The following is a 25,759-nucleotide window of genomic DNA, read 5'->3' as shown; positions in this document are numbered from 1 at the left end:
GGTGCAATTATATCTAGGATACTTTGTATCTAGCATTCCTAGTTATCCATTTGTTTTGTTTATATCTTAAACTTTTAAATATCCTTTATCTTATTAACATTTTCCCCAATTCAGATGTTGCCCTTTTCTCTCCTCTTCCCAATTCACCTCTTTCCTCTCTTATCCCACCTAATTCTAGTTCCTTCTATGTCCCTCCCTTCTTTCTCCCCAATTCCAGTGCCCTCTTAGCTCTCCCTCTTCTCTTCTTTCCCCCAAGTTCAAATGTTGCCCTTTTCCCAATCCAGTCTCTCTGATCCCACCAAATTCTAGTTTCTTTTCTATCCCTCCGTTCTCTTTTCCCAATTCCTTCTCTATCCCTCTTCCTATCCCTCAATTTTAGCCCCCCCCCCCCCCTGTCTATGGGCCCTTCCACACAGCCCCATATCCTAGAATATCAAGGCAGAAAATCCCACAATATCTGCTTTGAACTGGGTTATCTGAGTCCACACTCAGATAATGTGAAATTTTCTGCCTTGATATTCTGGGATATAGGGCTGTGTGGAAGGGCCCTATCTCTCCCCCACCCCCCATTCAAATGTTGCCCTTTCCTCTTCCCAATTCCAGTCTCTCCTTTCTTAATTCCCCCAAATTTTAGTAAGTTCCCTTCTCTATTCCTCTCTTCTCTTATCCCAATTCCAGTGTCCCCCTCCTCTCTTATGCCCCCCAATTCCAGCCCTGCTTCCTTCCCCCAAATTCTGTGTCCTTCCTCTCTTCTCTTTCCCTCAGTTCAAACCTTGCCCTTTTCTCTTTCCAATTCCAGTCTCTCTTTTCTCTTATCCCCCTAATTCTAATTTCCTCTATCCCTGTTCCCTTCCCCTCCAATTCCAGTGCCCCTCTTCTCTCTTATCCCCCCTCAGTTCCAACCCCCTTCGTCCTCCTTCTCTCCCACTCTTCTTTCCCCCAATTCCATCTCTCTCCCTCTCCTCTTTCTCCCAGTTCAAATGTTGATCTTTATCTTCTCTTCCCAATTCCAGGGCCCTTCCACACAGGCATGTAACCCAGAATAGCAAGGCAGAAAACCCGATAATATCTGCTTTGAACTGAGTTATCTGAGTCCACACTCGGTTCAAAGCAGATAATGTGGGATTGTATACAGCAGTGTGGAAGGGGGCCCAGCCTTTCTCCTCTCTTATCCCCCTAATACTAGTTCCCTTCTCTATATCCCCGTCTCCTCTTTCCCAATTCCAGTGCCCCCCTTTGCTTTCCCTCCTCTCTTCTTCCCCCCAGTTCTAATGTTGCCCTTTTTTCTCAATTCCAGTCTCTCTCCTCTCTTATCCCCCCTAATTCTAGTTCCCTTCTTTATCCTTCCCTTCCCCTCCAATTCCAGTGTCCCTCTCCTCTCTTATGCCAGCCAATTCCAACCCCCTCTATCTTTCTTCTCCCCCCCATCTATCTCTCCCTCCCTCTTTTCTTTCCTCCAGTTCAAATGTTGCACTTCTCTTTTCCCAATTCCAGGGCCCTTCCACACAGCCATATAACCCAGAATATCAAGGCAGAGAACCCCACAATATCTGCTTTGAACTGGGTTATCTGAGTCCACACACAGTTCAAAGCAGATAATGTGGGATTGTATACAGCTGTGTGGAAGGGCCCCAGAATATTGAGGCAAAAAAAATATTCCACAATATCTGCTTTGAACTGGGTTATCTGAGTCCACACTCAGTTCAAAGCAGATAATGTGGGATTGTATACAGCTGTGTGGAAGGGCCCCAGAACATCAAGGCAAAAAAATCCACAATATCTGCTTTGAACTGGATTATCTGAGTCCACACTCAGTTCAAAGCAGATAATGTGGGATTGTATATAGCTGTGTGGAAGTGCCCCAGAATATCAAGGCAAAAAATCCACAATATCTGCTTTGAACTGTGTTATCTGAGTCCACACTGCTATATAACCCAGTTCAAAGCAGATAATGTGGGATTGTATACAGCTGTGTGGAAGGAACCCCTAAATATCAAGGCAGAGAATCCCACAATATCTGCTTTGAACTGGGTTATCTGAGTCCACACTGCTATATAACCCAGTTCAAAGCAAAACATGTGGAATTGTATACAGCTGTGTGGAAGGGGGCCCAGCCTTTCTCCTGTCTTATCCCCCCTAATTCTAGTTCCCTTCTCTGTTCCTCTGTCTTCTCTTTCCTCCCAATCCCAGGACTCCCCCTTAGTTCTCCCTCTTCTCTTCTTCTCCCCCAGTTCTAACGTTGCCCTTTTCTCTTCCCAATCCCACTCTCTTATCCCCCTAATTCTAGCTCCGTTCTCTATCCCTCCGTCTTCCCTTTCCTCCCAGCCCCAGGGCCCCTTTCCTTCCCTGCCTTTCTCTGTGTGTGTTTCTGCCTCTCCCTCCTTCGGGGCAGGGCTGCTGCCCCCTCGGCTCCGGGCACAATGGAGCCGGGCAATCCCTCGCCGCGCGAGGCTCAGAAATGCAAATCGCCGCCGCTGCTGCTGCCGCCTGCGGCTCGGTACAATGGAAGGGAGGGAGCGAGAGAGAGAGAGAGAGAGAGAAAGGGAGGGAGGAAGGAAGAGAGAGAGAGAGAGAGAAGGCGAGGAGGAGAGGGGGGAGCCCCATTGGCGGGGAGGTTCGCTCTCTCGCCCCGGCCCAGCCCCGGCGACGACGAGGACGACGACGAAGAGGAGGAGGAGGCGGAGGGCGACGCGGCGGGTCCCCGGAGCGCCCCTTCCTTCCTTCTTTCCTTCCTTCCTCCCTCCCTTCCTCCTCCTCCGCCTCGCCGCGCGCCTTGGTGAGTAGCTGCGCCGCGCCAAACCGGGCGCCCCCCTCCCTCCCCTCCCCAGGAAGCCCGATCCCTGCTCTCCCCCTCCCTCCGACTCCCCCCCCCCCTTTGGGCTCCGGCAGGTGCATGGCAGGAAAGAAGGGGCCGCGGGGGAGGAAGAGGAGGGCATCCGGGCGGAGGGAGGCCATGGCTCGGCCTCGGCCTCCGGCTTCGCTTATCCCCGAATGACCCGGGCCGTTTCCTCCTCCATCGCCGCCGCTTCTTCTCCTTCGTGCCATGGCCCTGCTTTTCCTCTCTCTCTCTCGCTCTTTCCCCCGCCAAGACACGTGATTGGGATTGGAAACTCGGGGGGGGGGATCTGAAGTTGTTGCAGGCAGGGAGGCGAAGAGAGAAAGATATCCCCCAGGAGGAGGCCATTTGGGGTGAAGGCTAAGGAAAAATAAGCCTCCCCCCATTTTTCATGGTTTAGCAGGTGGCTGGTTTTCATGGGGGGTCTCATTTGGGATTGCAGACATGAGCCCCCCCCCCTTTCCCCCCAAGCAACGCTCTTGGACTACCCCTCCTAGACATCCTGTTTATATTTATGTCATTGTACTTTTACTTGTGTATTGTTGTTTATATATGGCACTTTGGGCCCTTCTGCACAGCCATATAACCCAGAATATCAAGGCAGAAAAATCCCACAATATCTGCTTTGAACTGGGATATCTGAGGGCCCTTCCACACAGCCCTATATCCCAGCATATCAAGGCAGAAGAAATCCCACAATATCTGCTTTGAACTGGGATATCCGAGGGCCCTTCCACGCAGCCCTATATCCCAGAATATCAAGGCAGAAAAAATCCCACAATATCTGCTTTGAACTGGGATATCTGAGGGCCCTTCCACACAGCCCTATATCCCAGAATATCACGGCAGAAAATCTCACATTATCAGAGTGTGGACTCAGATAACCCAGGTCAAACCAGATATTCTGGGATTTTCTGCCTTGATATTCTGGGATCTGTGTGGAAGGGCCCTGAGTCCACATTGCCACATAATCCAGTTCAAGGCAGATAATCTGGGATTTTATTCAGCTGTGTGGAAGGGGCCTTGGGGTGCTTTTGTGAGCTGGCCCGAGTCCCTTCGGAGAGATGGTGGCAGGGTACAAATAAAGATTTATTATTATTATTATTATTGTATTGTCAGATGCTTTCATGGCTGGAATCACTGGGATCCTGTGAGTCTTTCGGGCTGCATGGCCATGTTCTTCTGGAACATGGCCATACAGCCCAAAAGATTCACATCAATCTATTATTATTATTATTATTATTATTATTATTATTATTATTATTATTATTATTGACACAAAGACAGTATGACACAGCAAATGAGATATATATGCTGGATTTTGTATCACGATATCACATCATCATCATCATTATTATTATAATTATATTCCTAGTGGAAGGGGTCACTTGCTGGCTGTATTATCTCCTTTCCTATCATTTAAAAAAAACTTTGGTTATGCTTCAACCAAACATAATTTAACCCCATTTTATATATATATATATATATTGGTTTTGATCCTGTTTGTTTTAGCTTCTAATATTGTACAAAGCTGCAGAGAGGAGATACTTCTCCCCCTACCCAAACCCCCCACCCAGGCCATGCTCTGGCCCTCTTCTCCAGGGCATCTTTCCTTTTTTTCATAGTGGAAAGGCCCGCTTTTCCTCCTCTTCCCCAATCCCATATTTTTTGTTGGGTGCCATTATATGGGAAAGTAGGGGTGCTACCTTTGTGGGGTGTCTGAGCAGGTGCCCATCTCACCTTGGGGCCCCAAAGCCACACTCTGCCCCCCCTCTCCAAGGCATCTCTTTCTCTCTTTTTCACAATGGAAGGGCCCGCTTTTCCTCCTCTTCCCCAATCCCATATTTTTTTCTCAGGTGCCACTATATGGGAAAGGAGGGGTGCAAGTATTTGTGGGGTGTCTGAGCAGGTGCCCATTTTACTCTGAGGCTCCAAAGCCTCACTCTGACCCCCTCTCCAAGGCATCCTTCTTTCTCTCTTCTACTTTGTTAAAAGGGCCACTTTTCCTCATATCTGTAATCCTATCAATGGAAAAGGATGACTGATTGGGGGGAGGGGTGCCAGTGTATGGGTATGTGGGGGTATCTTGTACACCCACCACACAAAGCTGTGATTCTCAAAAGACTCCTAAAGTCAAAATCCTCAGTACAGTGGCACGGCCTTAAAAGTGTAACAAACTAGCAAGACAGGAGAGTCCAATTGTGGTGGGGGCCAAGAGATCTTAGTCACTGGAACAGACCCCCCTATACTCATCCTTTCTCTCAACACTCTCCCCCCCCCCCCCCAATGTGCACTGGAGCATTTGCTGAGGCAGCTGCTGCCTTTGTTTGGGGTGTGTGTGTAGGGTGGGAAAGGGGCGGTCAGCTCTGCATGTCTCTGTCTCTTTCGCCGGGACAGTCGCTCTCTTGTCTCGCTCACAGGCCAAGGCAGGGCTTAGTGGGATGACTGTGGCGACTGGGGGATGCTCCCCTGCGCATGCCCCCTCCCCTTTACCCTCTCGTGGCCTGGAAGTTGGCGGGAGTTGGCTTGAGGCCTGGCAGCCACCCGCCCGCCCTCTCTATTCCAGACAACAGGCCACTTTTTCGTTAGGATGAGTTTCCCCTAAGAAGCAGCCATCTTGTTTGTTTGGGGTTTTTTCCTGAGTGAGGCTGAACCTTATGTACAAAACAACCCGTTTGGCACAGTGGCATTGCCTTAAAGTGTAACAGTCCCCGTATGATGCACAAACAAGCGAAACAGGAGAGTCTGTCTCCCTCGCACAGAATAAAAAAGATGTGATATTGTGGGGGGATTATGTTATTTTCCCGCTCCCTCCGTTAGTCATTTGGGTAGTGCCATAGGCCCAGCATGGCACGATGCCAAAATGAATCAGCTATCTTTTATGCAGGCTTATGAATACCACCCGCCTTTCGCTGCTGCAAAAGAACAAGGCAAAAGAACAAGGCAATATCATTTTGATTTGGGCAACGCCAGTCACAGTGCAAGCTCCCCAAATATTTTCTCTTCGCACTAAGCCACCATTTTAGGCAGCTAGAATGTTTTCATCATTAGAGTGTAAGCAAATCATTTGGTGTGCTCCTCCTTACTCAGGGGTTGGTGTCAGCAGCCATTGTAGAGCTTACAAAACAGTAAGACGATCCCTGAGGATGCATAGAGTGCCTTTCCTTCACCCCTAACCACAATCAGCAGCCCTAATCTACCCTAAATTGAGATTATGGGATAGAATTTCACAGAACTGATTTCCAAGCAGGCAAGCCCAATTTCTACTGTTATTAAAAGCTGAGATTCTCTCATTTGGAAAGGATTGTAAAATGTTCCCACAGAACACATACACGCACACCATTAGTAGGACAAGTGTTCAGCCTATATATTTTTCAACATGGGCAAGCCTTTAAGTTGTACAAAACTTCTCTTCAGGATCAATAAAAAGTTCAAAATAATAACTTTTTCTCCTGCCTAAGGAATTTTTCTACAAATTGCAAAAGGCTGCTGAATTACGTAGACTATCTGAACCACCTTAGGGCTTGTTCATACAAGTTTATGATGTTATTCTAAGGTTGTTATCCTGAAATAATAGCCTTTGTCTATACATGCAAAAATTCCAGGGAGTTTCTACCACAGTTGATTACTGATTTCATTCAAAGGTTGCTGTACACCATCCGACAGCAATCACAATCTAATTTTAGTTTACATGATCACCTAACCCAGGGTGAGAAAAATTTAAAAAGAAGTATTCAGAGTCCTTCATCTTGCTGTGAGTTGCTAAATATCTTTTAGCTGATTATCAGATCAGCTTTGCTGAATTCAAGGTCTCCTGTTCCAGAATCACTGTACTTCTGACCACATTTTTGCAGTAGACTTAAACTGTTAGTAATAATCATGCTTTCTTCCCAAGAAATTCCAAGAAGGGTAGTTTCTCAGAGAAGACGTAAAGCTCTCTAAATGGTCAACATAATCATTAACTTACAATTCCATTCATACGTTTTGGTAGCAAAGAAAGGACCCATGATTGTTAAGTTGCTAAAGATTCCCTGTCCATTCAGGATGGGGAATGTAGGGCTCTCCTTATGTTGTTGGCCTGTAATGACCAGCATTCCTCACCTTTGGCTCTTTTTACTAGGATGATGAGAGTCACAGTACATGGGTGGCAACCTGTGCTTGACGGGGTTGCACTCCCCCTGAAGGCGCAGGTCCGCAGCTTGGGGGTCCTCCTGGATTCGGGGCTGACGCTTGAGGCCCAGGTGTCGGCCGTGGCCGGGAGGGCCTTTGCAAAATTAAAACTTGTGCGCCAGCTGCGACCATACCTCGAGAAGTCTGATCTGACTACGGTGGTCCACGCCTTAGTTACCTCTAGACTGGATTATTGCAATGCGCTCTACGTGGGGCTGCCTTTGAAGACGGCCCGGAAATTTCAATTAGTTCAGCGCTCGGCAGCCAGGCTTCTAACAGGAGCAAACTACAGGGTGTGTTCTACGCCTCTGTTTAAGGAGCTCTATTGGCTGCCGTTTGTTTTCCGGGCCCAATTCAAGATGGAGGTTATCACCTACAAAGCCCTAAACGGTTTGGGACCCACCTACCTTAGAGACCGCATCTCCCCCTATGAACCTGCACGATCTCTTCGCTCTTCGGGGGAGGCCCTCCTCTCGCTCCCACCACCTTCGCAGTTGCGGCTGGTGGGGACGAGAGAGAGGGCCTTCTCCGCTGTGGCCCCCCGCCTCTGGAACTCACTCCCGAGGGAGATTAGACAGGCCCCCACCCTCCTTGCCTTTCGAAAAAGCCTTAAAACCTGGCTTTTCCAGAGGGCCTTCGACGACTAATTTTTGGGGGTTGATTTGTCTGCCCATTTAATTTAATTAGAGAGTGTTCTGCCATGATTATTGATACCTTGCTGAGTACTTCTGCCACAAAGCTACAGAAGCCCTCTATTTCGGCCTAGAACTGTTTTATCTCCTTGTTTTTAACATGTGATGTATGTATTGATTGTATGACTGCTTTTCATGTTTGATTTTACAATGTGTAATTTGTCACTGTTTTTATTATTGTTGTGAGCCGCCCCGAGTCCCCTCAGGGAGATGGGGCGGGATATAAGAATAAAATTATTATTATTATTATTATTATTATTATTATTATTATTATTATTATTACTATTATTATTATTATTATTACATCTGGTCTCAGGTTCTTGCCCCTGATGTAAATCGTCCTTTAGGAAAAGAAAACTGTATAACAGGACGTACAAACAGTTGAAAGTACCTGTGCATTTTGCATCACAACTATAAAACAGAGGTGTGTGTGTGTGTGTGTGTCACTTTGAAACTTGAGATACATTCTGAAGGTCAGGTCTCTGTCTTGTTTGTTGAATGTACAATGTGTAATATTTTTACAGACTAGAAATAATGCTAATATGGGTTGAGTATCCCATATCTAAAATGCTTGATACCATAAATGTTTTGGATTTTTTCAGGTTTTGGAATACTTTATATATACTTACATAATAAGGTATTTTGGAGATGGAACCTAAGTCTAAACACAAAATCCATTTATGTTTCATATACACCTTTCACACATAGCTTAAAAGTAATTTTATACAAGCTTGAAGCAAAGCTTGTGTACATTACATCAAGATGCCACTGTTTCAGCCACCCATGTGGGCAAGTTCAGATTTTGGGGTATTTCAAATTTTGGATAAGAAATGTTCAACCTGTACTAGTGAAACATGATGATCATGGTGATGCAGGATTGAGAAAGAAATGCTACTCCATGGGAAGTTATAGAAAAATAACCTCACAAGCTTGTGATAAGCCTATACACTGGTTAAATACAGCAGTATCTGTCTATGTGGATTATTTCATTCAGATGCTTCGACAATACTGTTCCAGGACTTAACGTGGCTGAATGTTTTCAAGACATATGCATCTTAAATAACAAAAAAAGTATTGGATATAATGCCAAATAAATTAGCCTGCATCACTGATTTGCTGCCCTTGTATGAACAGGAACATGACTGTTGTTTTTTTTTAAGCCGGAGAAGCACTGAGCTGCGCACAGCACACACTCACAGGAAGTCAGTTCTGTGAAAGGTATTATCTTACCAATGAGAGTATCAGCTCCAGACAGACATTTCTCATAGTTTCCCTCTGTTCTTCTGTGAGGTCTGTGGCCCTGGGGCAGGAATGGGGGAAGGGAAGGGGATATCACATGATAAATAGTATGAATTCACAGCTCTGATTCATACATACCCAAATTGTGAGTTGTCAGCTAAGATTTCCACCCTCCCTCTCTCGCTTTTGACAAAGCAGGATGCCTCCAATGCAGAGGAGGCTGCTAGGCCTTGTACTGTCTTCCTTCCTCTTAGGTTTCCGCTGGCAGCTTCCACACATCATACCCATCACATTGCTCCCCACTGCCACATTAATTCAAAGGGACTAAGACTTTCATATTGCAAATTTTGTTGGTAAGATTTTAAAAAGCAAGCATTGAAAACTGCGTATTTGAAATACCTTCGAACACATTGTGTCCATTTTAGTCTACTCATAAATCAGAGAGATCCAAGAGCAGCTTTTCATTTTAAGGGGCAACATGAAAATTTGAAATCTCATTACTGAGTAGGGAACCAAGAAACAGTTAATTCTGTTTTATTAATGCACAATTCAAACTGTGCATTCAAACTGTGATTCTGTGGTTGTTGTTTTTTTGCCTGGTACAAGGAGTTTGATGAGCATCTGGGATACATCATGTGTCCCTAGTTGGTGTGAGGTCCTTCATGTCTCAATTGTTTACACAATGCTCTGTATAAGTGATACAAGCTAATACAGAGGTGGGGAGCCTTTTAAAAAAGTTGGTGATATAAATTAGCTGGTGTGTTAGACCAAATAATGTATTTTGGCTTGAAAGCACTCTAAATAGACATTATATTCTCTTTTGTGTGTGTGTGTTGATTTATGGCGACCCCATGAATTTCATAGGTTTTCTTAGGTGAGGAATACTCAGAGGAGCTTTTGCAAATTCCTTCTGCTGAAATATAGCCAACTGCACCTGGTATTTGCTGCTTTAAACTCCCAGAGAAAGTTGGATTCAGATGAACTGTTCAGATTCCACATTGCACAATTGTTGCAGTTTGATCCCATTTATGACAGCCATGGCATTTATGACAGCCATGGCAACCAATGCAATCATGGGATTTGTTGTTTGGTGAGGCACCTACACTCCTCAGTGAGAAAGCAGTAGTGATATATTCAGTGAGGACCATAGAGAATCCTCGCCAAACTACAAATTCCAGGGCTAAATATCCTGTGCCATCCTCTTCAAATCCCTGAACCTGCTACCAATTCTAGTTAAACTCAGCTTTAATTTCAAATTAGTAGCTAACTGGCCCAAGGGTTTATCTGCCTCAAGGATTGGGGTGCTGGGCTGGGGAACCTGTGTCTTGATTGTTGCTGAAATGTTGCTCTCATAACATTGTGAGGCTAATTGTAAGGAATAGTAGGCTTAGTAGTCGTCAACATCTGGATGGCTTTCCTTGCTATGATGGATTAATGTCACTTTCAATAGCCGAGGCTTTCCCCCTAAAATCATGAGAAATGTGGTTTGCTAAGAATTCATTCTTACAGTTTCCGAGCTTATCTTTACAAAGGTATAATACCATGTGGAGATGAAATGAGGGAGTCCCTTTGATACACAATGGGAGACTAAGTTTATACAGACATGGGTTCAGATTCTTTTTATGTACCTTCAAGTCGTTTCCAACAGATAGTGACCCTAAGATGAACCTGGCAATTAAATCCCTACTCAGCTATAAAACTCACTGGGCCAGTCTAATAGGCAAGGCTGGTGTTATTAAGTCAGCATTGTTGGGGATTTGCCAAGGCCTGCTCTTGGGCCAGGAGAACCCTGTCCCCTGAGTCTGGCCTAGCTTCACCTCTCCCTTGCTGATTTTGGCTGTTTACAAATGAGCAATTGGAGAAAGATCACTATCTTTTTCTGCTCACTTTTCACCTTTCCTTCTTGAGACTGGTTCCCTGAGTCTAGTTGATCAAATAAATCTCAATACTGATGTCCTGTCCTACATCCCAGGGTGGCAATCAGTAAAACCAACTTGACCATTGTGAACAACATAAAAATTAAAATATTTTAGTGCTGAAATAGCATTAAACAATTTAACAAATTCAGTAAGATTAAAACTGATTAAAATATTTGAAATAAATTAAAAACCAAATGTGTGGGGCAGGGGTTGTGCTCAACCAAAGCCTTTGTGGAATACCCACATTGTATAGGCAGTAACATCTTCAGGAAACAGCAATGCTGTGTAGCCCCAAAAGTTTTAGGGAACCAACCGTCCCATTGTGTAGTTAACAGCCGTACTGAATAGGCCCCAAAGATCCAGGCTACATCTTTCCTCCATGCCTTTAAGCTTGGTGTAATGAGAGGGGGAGTTGGTTTCAAAAGGAAAAAATGTTTTAGGAGACATGGAAAAACAATGTTAATGTTAATGTCGGGGTCCAGAAGGAATAGATCTGCACTTGCACAAGATGACAGTATTGCCTGAGGCAGAATGGAGGTGAGGGTTGGGTGAATATGTGGATCAGGCCACACCTGGTATTGGGGCACAGCATATTTGTGTGTCTTAGGATGCATTTCCTTGGTATCTGTTGAACACAGGTGTGTGTATATCTTACTAATAATATGTCATTTAAACAATCAAAGACAAATAAATCTGTCAACACACAGAGCTTCTATCAGGAAAATAATGAATAACTTCAGCATTGGGTCAGATTTCGCTGTGTTGTGTCAAGTTTAGAAACTTTCCCCCCAATTCTAGGTTTTTTTCTTCTAAGACGGAGGTGGAGAACTTTGGGCGGTTCAAATGTTAATGATGCAGGTTGAGTATCCTTTATCTGAAATGCCTGGGACCAGAAAAATTTAGGATTTTGCCCCCCTGGGCCAGATTTTTGAATATGTGCATATCCATAATGAGGTATTTCAGAGATGAGACCTAAATCTAAAACATCATTTATGTTTCATGTATTCCTTATAGCTGGTGGGTAACTTTATACACAATATTTTAAAATAATTTTATGTGCGAAACTAAAGTTTGTGTACACTGAACTATCAGAAGGCAAAGGTGTCACTAGCTCAGCCATTCATGTGGACAGTTTTGGACCATTTTGGATTCTGGATAAGGGATGCTCAATCTGTACTCTGGTAGAATTTTGCCACTGGCCTAACTGGCTAGGACCGAACAAACAAGGTGTTGAAAAACACCTAGAGGATCATTGTTTCCCCCATTATGCTCTTTGTCCACTTCCCTTATTCATTGGTCTCCATGACATTTCCTTTCTCCCGGCAGCTTGTACCCTTTCCTGCACTTTGCAGTTTGTAACATTTATTCTCAGAGCCAAATATTTTCCTAATAGATGATGGACTCTTGTTGGCTTTGTGATCTGTTGTTAGTAAGTCACACACTCATGTTCAGATGCTAGAATAGTTGTGAACATCCCTTGGTGTCATTTTAGGTCACCTAGCGACTGTAGGAAAAGGAACAGTTTAGGACCCGAGCTGTATGTCTGTATCACACAGTCTTCTCACTTTCAAATAGGAGTAGCATGTTATCAAAGGAAGGAAGAACACCCATATGTAGCAAGTGATTCCAAGGCAATACATGTATATCCCATCTCACGAATTCCAGAGCCAAATGCTTTCTGTTTTTATTGGCTTCTGTGGAAGTGTAGGCTTTTTTGTTATTCCGGTCTGTGGGTGTGTGTTGTGCTGAACTCTGCAAAGGAATGGATGTTTTACGTGCAAGAGCTTGTACTGTGACATTCTTTGAAGTATTGGGAAAGGTTGCTGAGATGGGAGTTGTTCACACACCATTTGCCATGTCAGTTTCTCACCTCCTGCGAGCCCCAGGCAACATTTGAGCCTCACAACAGTCCTGTGAGGTAGATTATGTATGGGTGAGTTGTTGTTAAGTTATTCTTTTAGTTTCCTGGCTCCCAAGCTTGGAACTGAATGTGTATTTTTCACTCCTGAACACAGATTTTCTAGCAATCACACCAAAATGGATCATTCTTCCCTCCCATAAAAAAAAATTTCCTGGAAGATTCAGGAGGGTCGGTTTTACAGACTGTTACACATTACTGGCAGTCTGTAGAAATTTCTATCCGTTCAAGTGGTTTCAGATCTTCGTGCATATTTTTGTCTTTTTATGAACTCCTTAGTCATGACAGCAGAGGTAGCTATAGCTTCTCTCAGACTGCGCCTGTCACAGACTCCCTCCGCCTCCTGCCTGCAGTGAGGTAAAACACTTGAGTCTTTTTTTTCTGGCTACTGAAAGTGAGAAGAAAGAGTGGGAGACATGGCTAGATAGACAGCAACAGTGTAAGAAAAATGTGGCTTGCTCCTTCCTTCCTTCCTTCCTTCCTTCCTTCCTTCCTTCCTTCCTTCCTTCCTTCCTTCCTTCCTTCCTTCATTCATTCATTCCTTGCCACTAGACAAGCAGACAAATATCTTCAGGTTGAAACCTGGCAACCTTTTATTTGGCTTGGCTTTCTTCTGCGTATCCTCTCACTGCCTGAGCAATTTGGCTTTAGCAACCTCAGGAATGTCAACCCGAGACCCACTAAGAGTACAAAAAACTTGTCAAGGTTCTGTAGTCTGTCTGTTTTATCCCAGGAAAGTGGAATAAGGATAGCTGTGCCATGTCAGGTCAGACTTTGAATCGGCAACCTCTCTGTACTCTCAGAGAAACACGGTTTAATTTTCTAGGGAATGATACCTCAAACCCAAATTCATTGACATACACCGACCCTTCCACATAACTACAAGCTGTTTCCCTGAGTTCTCACCATCTGTAAAAAGGCACCATGAAGAAGTCTGTCTAGTTCTGTGTTCCAGGGTTTGAACCTTGGAGGTGGCACAAGAAACCTAGTAGATATTGTAACATGATGAGAAGTTTGAAATGGGAACAGTGCATGGAAAGACTGAATCTGTATTGTTGACATTCTTTTCTTCTCCATGATTTTTCTACAGCTCATGCTCCCACCTTACTACCGGTCCAGTGTGACGTGCCAGGTGCCATCCCACTGGCTGCCCTTTCCTCCCTCAAGGACTGAAGCATGTGATCAGGAGCACCATGGAGGTGAGTGGCTGGAGCCAACGGACCAAGGTTAAATGTGGCTGGAAATAAGGAGGAGACTCAAATGCCTCCCTGAATTTTCCAGTTGTAGCTACCCTTATCCATTCACAATTTGTCTGAAGGCTATTGAGGATAAGTGATTTCTTCCAGATTCCTCTTGGATTGATGTAGAAATGTTACTAGATCTCTTACCCAAATTCCCTTCACCCCAATTTACTAGCAAAATCAGAAGTTCTGGGACAGTGTAACTTTGGGATCCACTGGGGTTTTAGGGCCCCTTGGGATATCAAAATCTGTGGATGCTTTATATAGTGGTGTCCTTTATAACAAAACCCATAATCAAGCCCCTTATCCACAGACTCAATATCCATGGTTCACTTAACAGCACTTCAAAGAAATACTCCCTTCCCCTTCCCAAAAGTGTTTGTGGGCTTCTCTAGGTCATCCAATGTGATTCTATGGTATCCACAGTTTCAGGTATTGGGAGAGGTCTTGTAATGTGTCCCCAATGGATACAGAGGGTTGATTGAATCTGTGGGTGTAGAATTGTGGATATAGAGTAGTCAGTGTAAGTCACACTTTCAATCTCAGAGAAAAGCAATGGTAAAACTCTGAATAAACTCTGATAGAGTCACCTCAGAGTCACCACATAATCCTCTTTTATACAGTGGCCAATACTTAAACCCTTTCAGCTTCTCAGGTATTTTCTGTACCTTGGGGTGGATGTCAAGCTGAAATAAAAGCAAGAAAATTTAGTGATTGCAGAAAAAACAAGCCAAGAAAAGGATAATACGCTCAACATTCTTGATTTCACACTGAAGGCTCACTATGCTATTCCCAAATTTTGCTAGTTTTTGGATGAATCAACATACTGGTTTTCAAAATTGTTGCATATCAAACAAACAGGACTGGAGTTTTGTTGTTGAGAGGAGGACTGGGTTCACTCAATTCCTTTGAACTTAAAGTAGAACTTTGCCCTCCCAGTAATAATGTTTATTTGAGTGTTAGTAGCTGCCAGATTACATGGTAATCTATGGAAGAGGAACTGGCCTGGTTGTTACTATTGCAAGAAGGGAAGCTCAACTATCCTCAAATCCCAAAGGAGCCTTTTATGAGGGGAGAAGGGGCCTTTTTGTTTGCTTTGTCTGTAGGTTGGTCAGCTCCTAGTTTGCTGACTGCTCTTTGGGAAGTCAATAAGAAGTTTAACATCATGCCCATTTTTCTCCAGTAGCAACCTGTTATATCACAGTGGAGCATGTAAAGGGTAGGAAAAGGTGTAGGCCAAAGGTAGGCAAAATGTGACCCAAAGGTTTCCTGTGTCTCCTTAGGGACATTTTTTTCAGTTACCAAGGTCTTCCAGGAGTCAAAAATACTACGATTTCCACATCAATTTCCACATCAATGCCTGCCCCCATCATTTTATACTGAATCCCTTTTCTAAAACTGGAAGTAAGCTGCAACACTTTTAGCCTTTTCTTGCCTAAAATGGAATAAAAACCATGGTAATAATGCTCCCCACAAGCCTAGAGAGCATTTGAGGATGAAATATTTCATTTACTTATATATTTATGTATGGATGCATGTACATATTTATTGATTTGCTGGCAGGTGTAGTCTTTTGAGATTTCTTGAGGGGCTAATATGGCTTCATAACCATATACAATTGCTTCCTCCCTACTATAAGAGACAATGCAATTCCATGCTTCCATTTTTACCTTTTCTTTCCTATAGGGTACAGATTACCAGTTGCCTTCTGCCAGCCCATCCAGGGTGGCCCTTCCTTCCCCCTCCTCCTCCTCTTCCTGCGATGGAGCTGATACTCTGGCTTTCAATGGAGAGCTGGATCTGCAACGCTACTCCAACGGGCCAGGAGGTCCTGGGAGCGAATCTCGACCTTACCCCTGCCCAATCTGCGGCAAGCGTTTCCGCTTCAATAGTATCCTGGCCCTGCACACACGCATCCACACCAGCGCCTACCCTCTCACCTGCCCTTACTGCGGCTTTCGAGCAGGGCAGCGGGCCAGCCTCCGCCTTCACCTCCGTTCGCACTGTCCTGAGGCCCGTGCCCAGCTCAACCACCAGAGCCGCCTGCTGCTCGAGTTGGAAGAGCGAGCACTTTTGCGGGGGCAAGAAGAAGAGGAGGGGAAAGAAGAGGAGGACGATGAAGAGGAGGAGGATGAAGAAGAAGAGGAGGAGGACGAAGAAGAGGAGGAGGAGGAAGAGGAACCAGTTGCTCCTGTCCCGCCCCCACCTCAGCCCATCTTCCGCTGCCCGTTCTGTAAAGGCAAGTTCCGTACTGCTGCTGAACGCGAGCGCCATCTCCGTATCCTCCACCAGCCGTACAAGTGTGGGCAATGCCCTTTTGCTGCTGCCCAGGAGGCAGAACTACAGTGGCATCACCAGCAGGCCCACAACATCATTGCTGCAAAGCCGCCCACCCCTCCTGCCCCTGTCCGCGCCCCAGCCAAAGCCCCCTCTGCCACTAAGGCCGCCTCTGCTTCCACCACGCCTTCTGCCTCCGCCCCCAATGAGTTCCGCTGCCAGGTTTGTGGACAAGCCTTCACCCAGTCCTGGTTTCTTAAGGGCCACATGCGGAAGCATAAAGACTCCTTTGACCACAAGTGCCAGGTGTGTGGGCGCGGCTTCAAGGAGCCGTGGTTCCTCAAAAACCATATGAAAGTTCATCTCAGCAAGTTGGGTCTCCAGAGCGAACAAAGAGGGCTGGGGGCCAGTCGGTCAGCACAAAGCTTATTGGTGGGCTGCGAGGCCCTTTATCCTTCCCTCCTCTCTCCTCGGCCCACAGACAAAGCTGGTGCCAGCAATTTCTTGGGCTACGGTGATGCCAGCTGTGCTGAGCGCCTGCAGGCCACAGCACGGGCAGTGGAGAGTGGTCAGCAATGGAGGGAGCGTCCTTATGCAGCTGGGTCCAAGCTTGTTAGAGACCCAGGGGGGTCCCATCGCTGTCCGGACTGCAGCCGGACCTTCAGCACATTCCAGCAGATGGCCTTGCATCGTCAAAGCCACATGTCCCAAGAGAGAGAATGGAGCAAGGGACAGCCTCTCGGTTCTCACCTTCTCACAGGGCACTGGCTCCCCACTAATGTGAGAAGCTCCACCGCAGCTAATGTCAGCCCAGCTCTGCTGACCCAGGAGGAAAAGGGTAAGTATGCACAAGCAGGGCCTTAAAATGGAGACTTCTGCTTTTTAATTTTTTTTTTGAGTAAATACAGTGGATTTATATTGGTCTTCATAGAATCATAGGGTTGGAAGAGACCACAATGGCCATCCAGTCCAATCCTGCCATGTAGGAATACACAATCAAAGCAATTCTGACAGGTGGCCATACTGTGGTTACATGACACCACAGATACAACCAAATGCCATTGACTTACCTTCCTTCCTGTACCAGCAATAGCAGAGTTGCACTAGAGAACTTGGAGATTCTTAGGTTTCCTATCTGTGAATTTGCTAGATCCTTCAACATTACTTTGTGGTAACTTCCAGGGGAAGGGTTCTACAGAACTGCTTAGTTGACCTAGCAAATTCCTAGAGAGAGCATTTTTTTCTCTGGATGTAGAATCTAGATTTGGGTTCTGTGGTTACTATCTTTTGGACTCCCATATCACTTAACATTGGTCATGATGACAGGGTTTTAAGAACTAAAGTCCAAAACACTATCAGGAAGAGGAGCGTGCAAACATTCCATAGTCTTTTAAAAATATGTCTGATTGTACATTTCTTATACTCTGCTAGCTCAGAAAAAAATGCTACCTAGTCAGTCCACCTGTATGTGTCTCATATCAGACAGCCTATTTTATAATAATCTACTGCTTTGATCTAAGCTCGAAAATGAGTTTGGTGCAACCCAAATGTATGCTCTCAACATTTATAATATTAATTGGACTATTAATTGGATATTCAACTATAAAAATGTATTCTGTAATTATTAAGTGCCTTTAGTGTTGGATTAACACCTTGAGAGGTCAAGATCCAAATCCCCATTTAACAGTGGAAAGCCACTGTGTGACCTAAGGCAGGTCATACTGTCCCAGCCTCAGAGGAAGGCAAGGGCAAACACCCTTTGTTCAAATTCTGCCAAAAAAAAAAAAAAAAAACCCTGGCTGGATCTACACTGCCCTATATGCCAGGATCTGATCCCAGATTATCTGTTTTGAACTGGATGATATGAGTCTCCACTGCCAGATAATCTGGTATAAGCAGCTAATCTGGGATCAGATCCTGGGATATAGAGCAGTGTAGAAGGGCCCTCTGTGACAGGTTCACCTTAGCATCACCATAGGTCAGACATAAAGTCTCACAACAACAACACAAAAATGGTCTCACTTTAGAAATAGAAAAAGATGACTACATTTATTTGAACAAATGCTATGTTATTTCAGGCACATACCTACAGTACAAATATATCAGTTACATATGTTCTTAATGTTCTAGCTTGGGGCTTTGGCAAGGTACTCATAAAATAAACACCTTCACAGAGCCGTTAAGAGTAGCTATTCTTGCTTAAAGAAAATGTCTGTCTAATTAAACTTGTGTGGTAGAAACCCACTCATTTTCAAGTTTAGTATATTGTTTAGCTCCGAAAAATGAAAGCTATAAAGTGTGAATCATACATTACCTCATCAGAATGCGGTGATTTGACTGTCATTTTTATGCATGGCAGATGTGTTGTTTCATTGTGCCCTCAGGTGGTGAGAGCTGGGATTTCCCATACTAGATGATATAAAACAATTTGAAGTTACGGGCAGTCCCCCAGTTACAAGCATCAGATTTACATAGGACTCCTAGGACCCTTCCACACAGCAGTATAACCCAGAATATCAAGGTAGAAAATCCCACAATATCTGCTTTGAACCGAGTTATCTGAGACCACTTCCATATATTCCAGTTCAAAGCAGGTAATGCAGGATTTTATTCAGCTACTGTGTTTCCCCGAAAATAAGACAGTGTCTTATATTAATTTTTGCTCTCAAAGATGTGCTATGTCTTATTTTCAGGGGATTTTTTTTTCCATGAAGTAGAATTCACATTTATTGTTGAACAAAAAATGAACATTTATTATATACTGTACAGTAGTTGTCATCACAAACCAACATAACCAGACAAACTGTGAATGCTATCAAAAAATTTCTGTTACTACAGTAGAGTCTCACTAATCCAAGCCTCGCTTATCCAAGCCTCTAGATTATCCAAGCCATTTTTGTAGTCAATGTTTTCAATATATCATGATATTTTGGTGCTAAATTCATAAATACAGTAATTACAACATAACATTACTGTGTATTGAACTACCTTTTCTGTCAAATTTGTTGTATAACATGATGTTTTGGTGCTTAATTTGTAAAATCATAACCTAATTTGATGTTTAATAGGCTTTTCCTTAATCCCTCCTTATTATCCAAGATATTCGCTTATCCAAGCTTCTGCCGGCCCGTTTAGCTTGGATAAGTGAGACTCTACTGTACCATTATTTTCATGTACAACTGGTATGGACATTTACCAATCCTGCATGCTCTGGTGTTTTGTTTGGCAGGCGCTGGAGATGCTTCCGAACAAAACCTTTGCTAGGTCTTACTTTCAGGGGAGGCCTTATATTTAGCAATTCAGCAAAACTTCTACTAGGTCTTATTTTTCGGGGATGTCTTATTTTCGGGGAAACAGGGTATGTGTAAGGGGCCTAGTTACAAAGTAACAGGAAGTGAGAGGCAATCTACCCCTAGGAAAAATCGTCTCCTGTAAAAGTTACTATGGGAAAAGGTGTCTCCACTGAAGTTTTATCACCATTTTTGTTTCCAGAACGTCAGAATTTTCAAAATCCAATTATCACAGGGACAGAAAGTGAGATGACACCTTCTGTATGGGGGCACAGACAGCAAAAGAAATGTCACAGGGTTGTTAACTCTTCCCCATGCTTTTTAAAAATGGGTTGGAGTTACATTTAATAATGTACCTCTTCTGACTTACATGCAAATTCATCTTAAAAACAAACCTGCAGAACCTATCTTGATCATAACACGATGTGGAGTTTTCGTCATTAGGTTTTAAGTCTTTATTAATTGACTGTATTTCTTATGCACTTATGTTTATGTTGTATTATGTTGTAATTGCTGTACGGTTTTTAACTTGTTGTTTTCTGTTGTATTTCAAACCACCCTGTGGCTCCCTTGCCTTAAGATTGCCATAAGTTGGAGAGAACTGGAAGGCACACGTCAATAAGACTTCGTGAAAAAATTAAGCCTTTCAGGTTTTAAAATATAACTAGCTCAAAAAACAACACCATTACCACTAACCCTGCATGCTGAGGCCTATATTAATCCAGTGGGCTCAATTTGCTCCTGTCCTGGAAACAGAACAGATGTAGGGGAGAGGGAAGCATAATTGCGCATATTCTTCCCTCTGCTGCTATTTCTTCCCCTTATTTAGACTATAAAAGGCAATATTCTGAATAAGAACACTGGATAATTTGCAGTAGATTGAGAAGAGTTTCTACTCCTCAAAAGCAATAATGAAAGTTTTCTGCATCCTTAAAATAGGCTGCTTGGATTACAAAACCCTGAGAGAAAATTTGGATATGCATTGTCTGCAAAAGAATGGTGCACTCAGTTCTGAGAACAAATGTCTTGGCTGAGCATATATTCAAAGGCGCCTTTACCTTTAATTCAAAGTGTAGATCTGTCATGCTGTGTCATGATAGCAAGCCACTTGCATATACTCTGGTTGTTGGGAATTCTAGTAACAGCAAAGTAAATTTGGGAAGCTTGAAATATGCCCATCTCTAATACAGAAATTACCTTTATAATCATTTTGCACAGAGTTGCTTTTTCTTCCATAATGCTGCACTGCTAAGGCACCAAATTATGCATACAACTCACATAATAAGCAGAAAAAAGGCGTGAGAAGAAAATATGACAGTACAGTACATTATTAATATAACAAAAATACATTCTCCCACCAATTAAAATTATCTTTAGAGATCTTATAATAGTCAAGCCTGTTGTTGCAAATTATCCTTCTCATATTTCCATCTCCCAGACCATGAAAAGTACTGCCATTTTCCTGTAATTTCACTACATATCATTTTCCTTTTCTAAGCCTGGATGAACAATAGCTGTGATTTTCATAACAAGCATTGTATATTCCCTTTCCCAAAGCCATTCTTCTGACAGTAGTGCTTTTATTTTATTTCCAGTTAAGAACAGCCATCATTCCTGCAGCTGTTCTATTGAGTTTTCTCTCTCTCAAGACATCTGTCTTTGGGGCATAAATGTAAAGCCATATGTAGCTGTCTCTAAAGGAAATTCCCCATGCTAATATGTGGAGAAGGGACACCTATATATTTACATCCTGGAATACGTTTTCCAACTACAACTTCTTAAATACTCAGCCAGCATGGTCAGCAATAATGCTAGCTGGGGCTTCTCGGAGATGTAGTTCAAAAAGATTTATAGGTTCTGATGTACCTATTGAGTAGTGATTTTTCCGTCTCCCAGGGCTTTTAGGTGGGACAATGCTGAGAGAAAATAATATCAAGGTCAAACAGGGAAATCAGAGAAATCTTAGAATCATCTTATTTCAAACACCTTCCCTCATTGCTGTATCTTTTCCAGACATGCAGGGGCAGTCACGCCTGGATGGATCCCGCCGAGGCACTGGGAAAGACTGTCCATTCTGTGGAAAGTCCTTTAGATCCTCCCACCATCTCAAGGTGCACCTCCGTGTCCACACAGGTAAGAAAGGCGGTTGCCTGTAGCAGGCAGGATTTGCCCAAATAGTTGTGGAGTGTTTCATATAGATGACTGATTCCTTTATTTGCCCATATTGGGTGATACTTGCCATGTTTTCACATACCAGAGAGAATGCTACTTCATTCATATCGCTCAGGCAACTTCATGAGTCATGCTAGTGCCATCTTAACACATGGGCACTCTGGGCTATTGCCCAGGGCTCCACAAGGATGCCATGTTAATCTATACACAGACCAGAATTTAACACTGATTTTCTAATCACCCATCTCAACATTCAAATCTCCTGTCAACTCGGTAGAAGGAGAAAAACTACAACTGTGGCAGAGAGCTGGCATGGTTACATTTGCGAGAGAAATCTTACTGATTTTCTTGCAGTGTTATGGAAACAGAATATTTTAACAGGTTTGTGGGAGGCAATTAATGGCTGGGGACAACAGCTGCTGACAGTATGCTTTTCCATTATCAGAAGCAGAGCCCTCAGTGTTTGTGCTCCAACCATTCCCATACCAACCAGCCCAAATGTTAAGATCTTCCGACGAGGCCCTCTTTTGTTGCTGCGGCAATTGCAAATGCGGTTGGCAGTGATGGGAGAGAGGGCCTTTTCGTGGCTGGCCACTCTCTCCCCAAGGAGGCGAAAACAGCCCCTTTCTTGACTTCTTTCAAAAATGAGCTAGATTTTATTGAAGACACTTAGGGCCCTTCCACACAGCCATACAACCCAGAATATCAAGGCAGAATAACCCACAATAACTGCTTTGAACTGGAATATCTGAGTCCACGCTGCCATATCTCCCAGGTCAAAGCAGATAATGTGGAATTTTATTCAGCTGCGTGGAAGGGGCCTTAGTTGGAATGACAGGAAGGCTAACTCTTAGTGAGACATGCTAAGTTTAACATCTGTCTTGCTGAGTTTCCCACAATAATTGTATGTGACAAATGTTTTAAAATGTGTTTTATTTATTCCTTATTGAAAAATTGGTTTTATAAGTTTTTCTGTATATGTATGTTGATTTGGATTGTTTTTATAATGTTGTGTACCTCTTTGAGTCCCCTTTAGGGAGAAAAGCGGGCTACAAATAAACATTTATTACTATTACTATTACTACTACTACTACTACTACTACTACAGTAGAGTCTCACTTATCCAAGCTAAACGGGCCAGCAGAAGCTTGGATAAGCGAATATCTTGGATAATAAGAAGGGATTAAGGAAAAGCCTATTAAACATCAAATTAGGTTATGATTTTACAAATTAAGCACAAAAACATCATGTTATACAACAAATTTGACAGAAAAAGTAGTTCAATACACAGTAATGTTATGTTGTAATTACTGTATTTATGACTTTAGCACCGAAATATCATGATATATTGAAAACATTGACTACAAAAATGGCTTGGATTATCCAGAGGCTTGGATAAGCGAGGCTTGGATAAGTGAGACTCTACTGTACTACTATTCATGTGATGTAGGGTTAGAAGATGTGTAAGAACATGAAGTGAGAAAAAGAAACTATAGGCTTATTATGTAGTGCCAATGAATATACTTTGTTTTATCGATAATTTACATTTTTACTTCTGTGAGTGGTTATGTAGCCACTAGGCAGGGCATTGTTTTGCCCAAGGGGGCAGGGGAAAGGCTATAATGCTGTTAAGATGGCCCTGAGTCATGCAGTTGTAATTTCATGTAGCTTCAGTTGAGTCCTTGGTAAATCTGTATAGGCCTCTTCTTTCTATAGTCCAGATTTCTATAGTCCTCATTTTAGCCAATGCAAGCTGACACTGACTTGTACAGCTGCCTTACAGTTTGTCTCTCCCCTTCCCTTTTATTTCCCTTGCAGGAGAGCGCCCGTATAAATGCCCACACTGTGACTATGCTGGCACCCAATCTGGTTCTCTGAAGTACCACATGCAGCGCCACCACCGAGAGCAGAAGAGTGCGGCTGCAGCAGCAGCAGCAGCGGCAGCTGCCGCTGCAGGAACACTGGAACGGTGCCACATCCCCCTAACTCCCAATGCAGTCCCTGCTTTTTCCACTACGCAGCTCCCCAAGGGCCACGATCCTTTCCTATCTCTGGGAGGCTTGGGTGCAGCTCGGTCCCGTCCATCCCGCCGCAAGTCATTGCTCAATGGGAAGGCCGACTTCCAACCTTTGGACCTGTCGCTGCGCCCAACCCTGGCAGGAGGAGCCCTCCACCGCTGTCAGTTCTGCCCCTTTGCCACCTCAGCTCCTGAGCTCATGGAGCTGCACCTTCAGGTCCACCACAGTCGGAAAGCCCGTACCCGCCGCTGCTCTCACACAGCCCCTAAACCCCGGGCCATGGCAGAGGATGAGATGTTTGAAATCCAGAGTCCCCAGCAGAAAGGATCTGAGTCCCTAAGTCCAGAAGAGGAGAGCACCAAACCTCAGGCCTTTTGGCATTCAGAAGAACAGGGAGACTCTCCCAGGCCTGATATGCCTCAAGGGAAGCGGACTCCCGATGAAGCGATTTCTCCTGGAATGCCACCAGTTCAACATAGCTGGGAGACCATGTCGCAAAACTCTGAGGAGCCAAGACCTGAGGAGGAATTGCCCGAACCTATGGTCCAAAAGGGACCGCACCAGGAGGCATCTAAGACAGGCCAAAGCCTTATGGAATTGCAGTTGGAGCCAGTGCAGGCTTGAATATCTCTATTCTGCATATATAAACCAGTTTCGAACCTGTTAACTGTCATGACAACTCCCATCCAAGGGACCTTGGGAACAGTAGCATTTTCTACGATGTGGCACTCTTTTACAACAAATTCTTCAGAGCCCTAACAAAACTACAATTCCCAGGGTAAGGGCCTTGGAGAGCCTATAGTTTAGTGGTAGAGCACATGCTTTGCATGCATTAATGTTCCAGGTTTAATGCTTTGTACCTCTAGCTAAAAGACAGGTCTCGGAGAGTCCACTACTGGTGACCTTGATTGGACATGTCCTGTCAATACAGAAAGACTGGGGCTAGGTGGCTGACTAGCGGACTGGCTCAAGAAAAGTTTTGAAAGAAAGTTAAACCAGTTTCAGATCTGTGAACATTTGTAGCATAGATGTGCAGAGAGCAGGAGAGGCAGCTCACCAAATGCCTTCCAGAGTGTTATGCATCCCTCTGTGAGAGGCATTGAAGTAGAAGGTGGTAGGGTTGCTGTTGAAACAGGTTCCTGTCTTAAACAGCAAGGCAGAAATTCCAAAGGTACTGGTGTTATCTGACATGCAGCTGTTAGCAGCATAGAAACCCTACCTGGAAAAGAAAAAAAAGTGCCAACCCTGGGAGATATAAGAGAAGCTGGGGTATGGAACCGGGCCGTGATGCTGTAGCAATCCTTTGATTTTTTTTTTTTTTTAGTCAAACAGGGTTTGGGGGTGATGCGATTGGGTACATTGGATTCCGACCCCTTGTTTTCTTCTCAGTCCTGGGCTTGATGCTGCTCCCTTTTTGGTGCCGTTGTATGAGGGCTTGGTTCCTTTCAGATCTCATTATTGGCATAAGTGATGCCCTTCCTATGGTCGACAACTTCTGGGGCACACCTTGAAAAAGTTTTGTATGCGAGGAACCTTTCCGCAGGTACATCTTTTCCCTCCATATTGCTGCTACGGTAGAAGCTGAACCCTTCGGAGTCTTCCTGGACCAATTCCTAACAACCCAGGAGCCGTGTTTCCTATTCAGCCTATTTTTTTTTCCTATCAAGTGCCACGGAGGCAGCGCCAAGCACACCGGGCCCAAGGGGACTTCAAGTACCTACAATGGGGACTTCAAGTACCTATGAATGGGGCCTTGACTCCATAGTAACCGCGTGCCGCAGTCTCTTGTGTGCGTAGCAAGCGGCCCAGTGCCAGTATCTTTTCTCTTTGTAGTGATCCAGCAACAGAGCTTTGTTTCTGTAGTGACCTGGCATGTCAGGGAGCTTGACGACTTCTAGAGTTTTCTATTTTTTTATTGTTTTCTTGTAGAAAAAAAAATTGAAACTGGAAATAAAAATAAGACGAGAAATGATCTTTATGCGTCATC

At 44.1% G+C, this 25,759-nt stretch overlaps 1 protein-coding gene across 1 annotated transcript; it reads left to right on the top strand.

The window, feature by feature from the left end:
* The first annotated feature begins 435 nt into the window (after positions 1-435).
* Positions 436-25,744, top strand: znf219 (zinc finger protein 219). Its single transcript, XM_008116509.3, has 5 exons — positions 436-2,776; positions 13,865-13,973; positions 15,702-17,130; positions 21,596-21,715; positions 23,573-25,744. Exons 2-5 carry the CDS (start codon positions 13,968-13,970, stop codon positions 24,394-24,396), a joined length of 2,379 nt encoding a protein of 792 aa, XP_008114716.1. The 5' UTR covers positions 436-2,776; positions 13,865-13,967; the 3' UTR covers positions 24,397-25,744.
* Positions 25,745-25,759: the final 15 nt, after the last annotated feature.

This window comes from Anolis carolinensis, chromosome 6, assembly GCF_035594765.1.
Source record: "Anolis carolinensis isolate JA03-04 chromosome 6, rAnoCar3.1.pri, whole genome shotgun sequence".
Classification (NCBI taxonomy): Eukaryota; Metazoa; Chordata; class Lepidosauria; order Squamata; family Dactyloidae; genus Anolis; species Anolis carolinensis.
Note: the sequence above shows the minus strand (reverse complement) of the source record. Positions and strands in the feature narration are given on the sequence as shown.

Bases quoted from the DNA above. Each gene is read 5' to 3' on its own strand.
- znf219 (XM_008116509.3), top strand. The intron at 17,131-21,595 runs GTAAGTATGCAC...TATCTTTTCCAG, and splicing joins GCTGACCCAGGAGGAAAAGG to ACATGCAGGGGCAGTCACGC. The intron at 21,716-23,572 runs GTAAGAAAGGCG...TTTCCCTTGCAG, and splicing joins GCACCTCCGTGTCCACACAG to GAGAGCGCCCGTATAAATGC.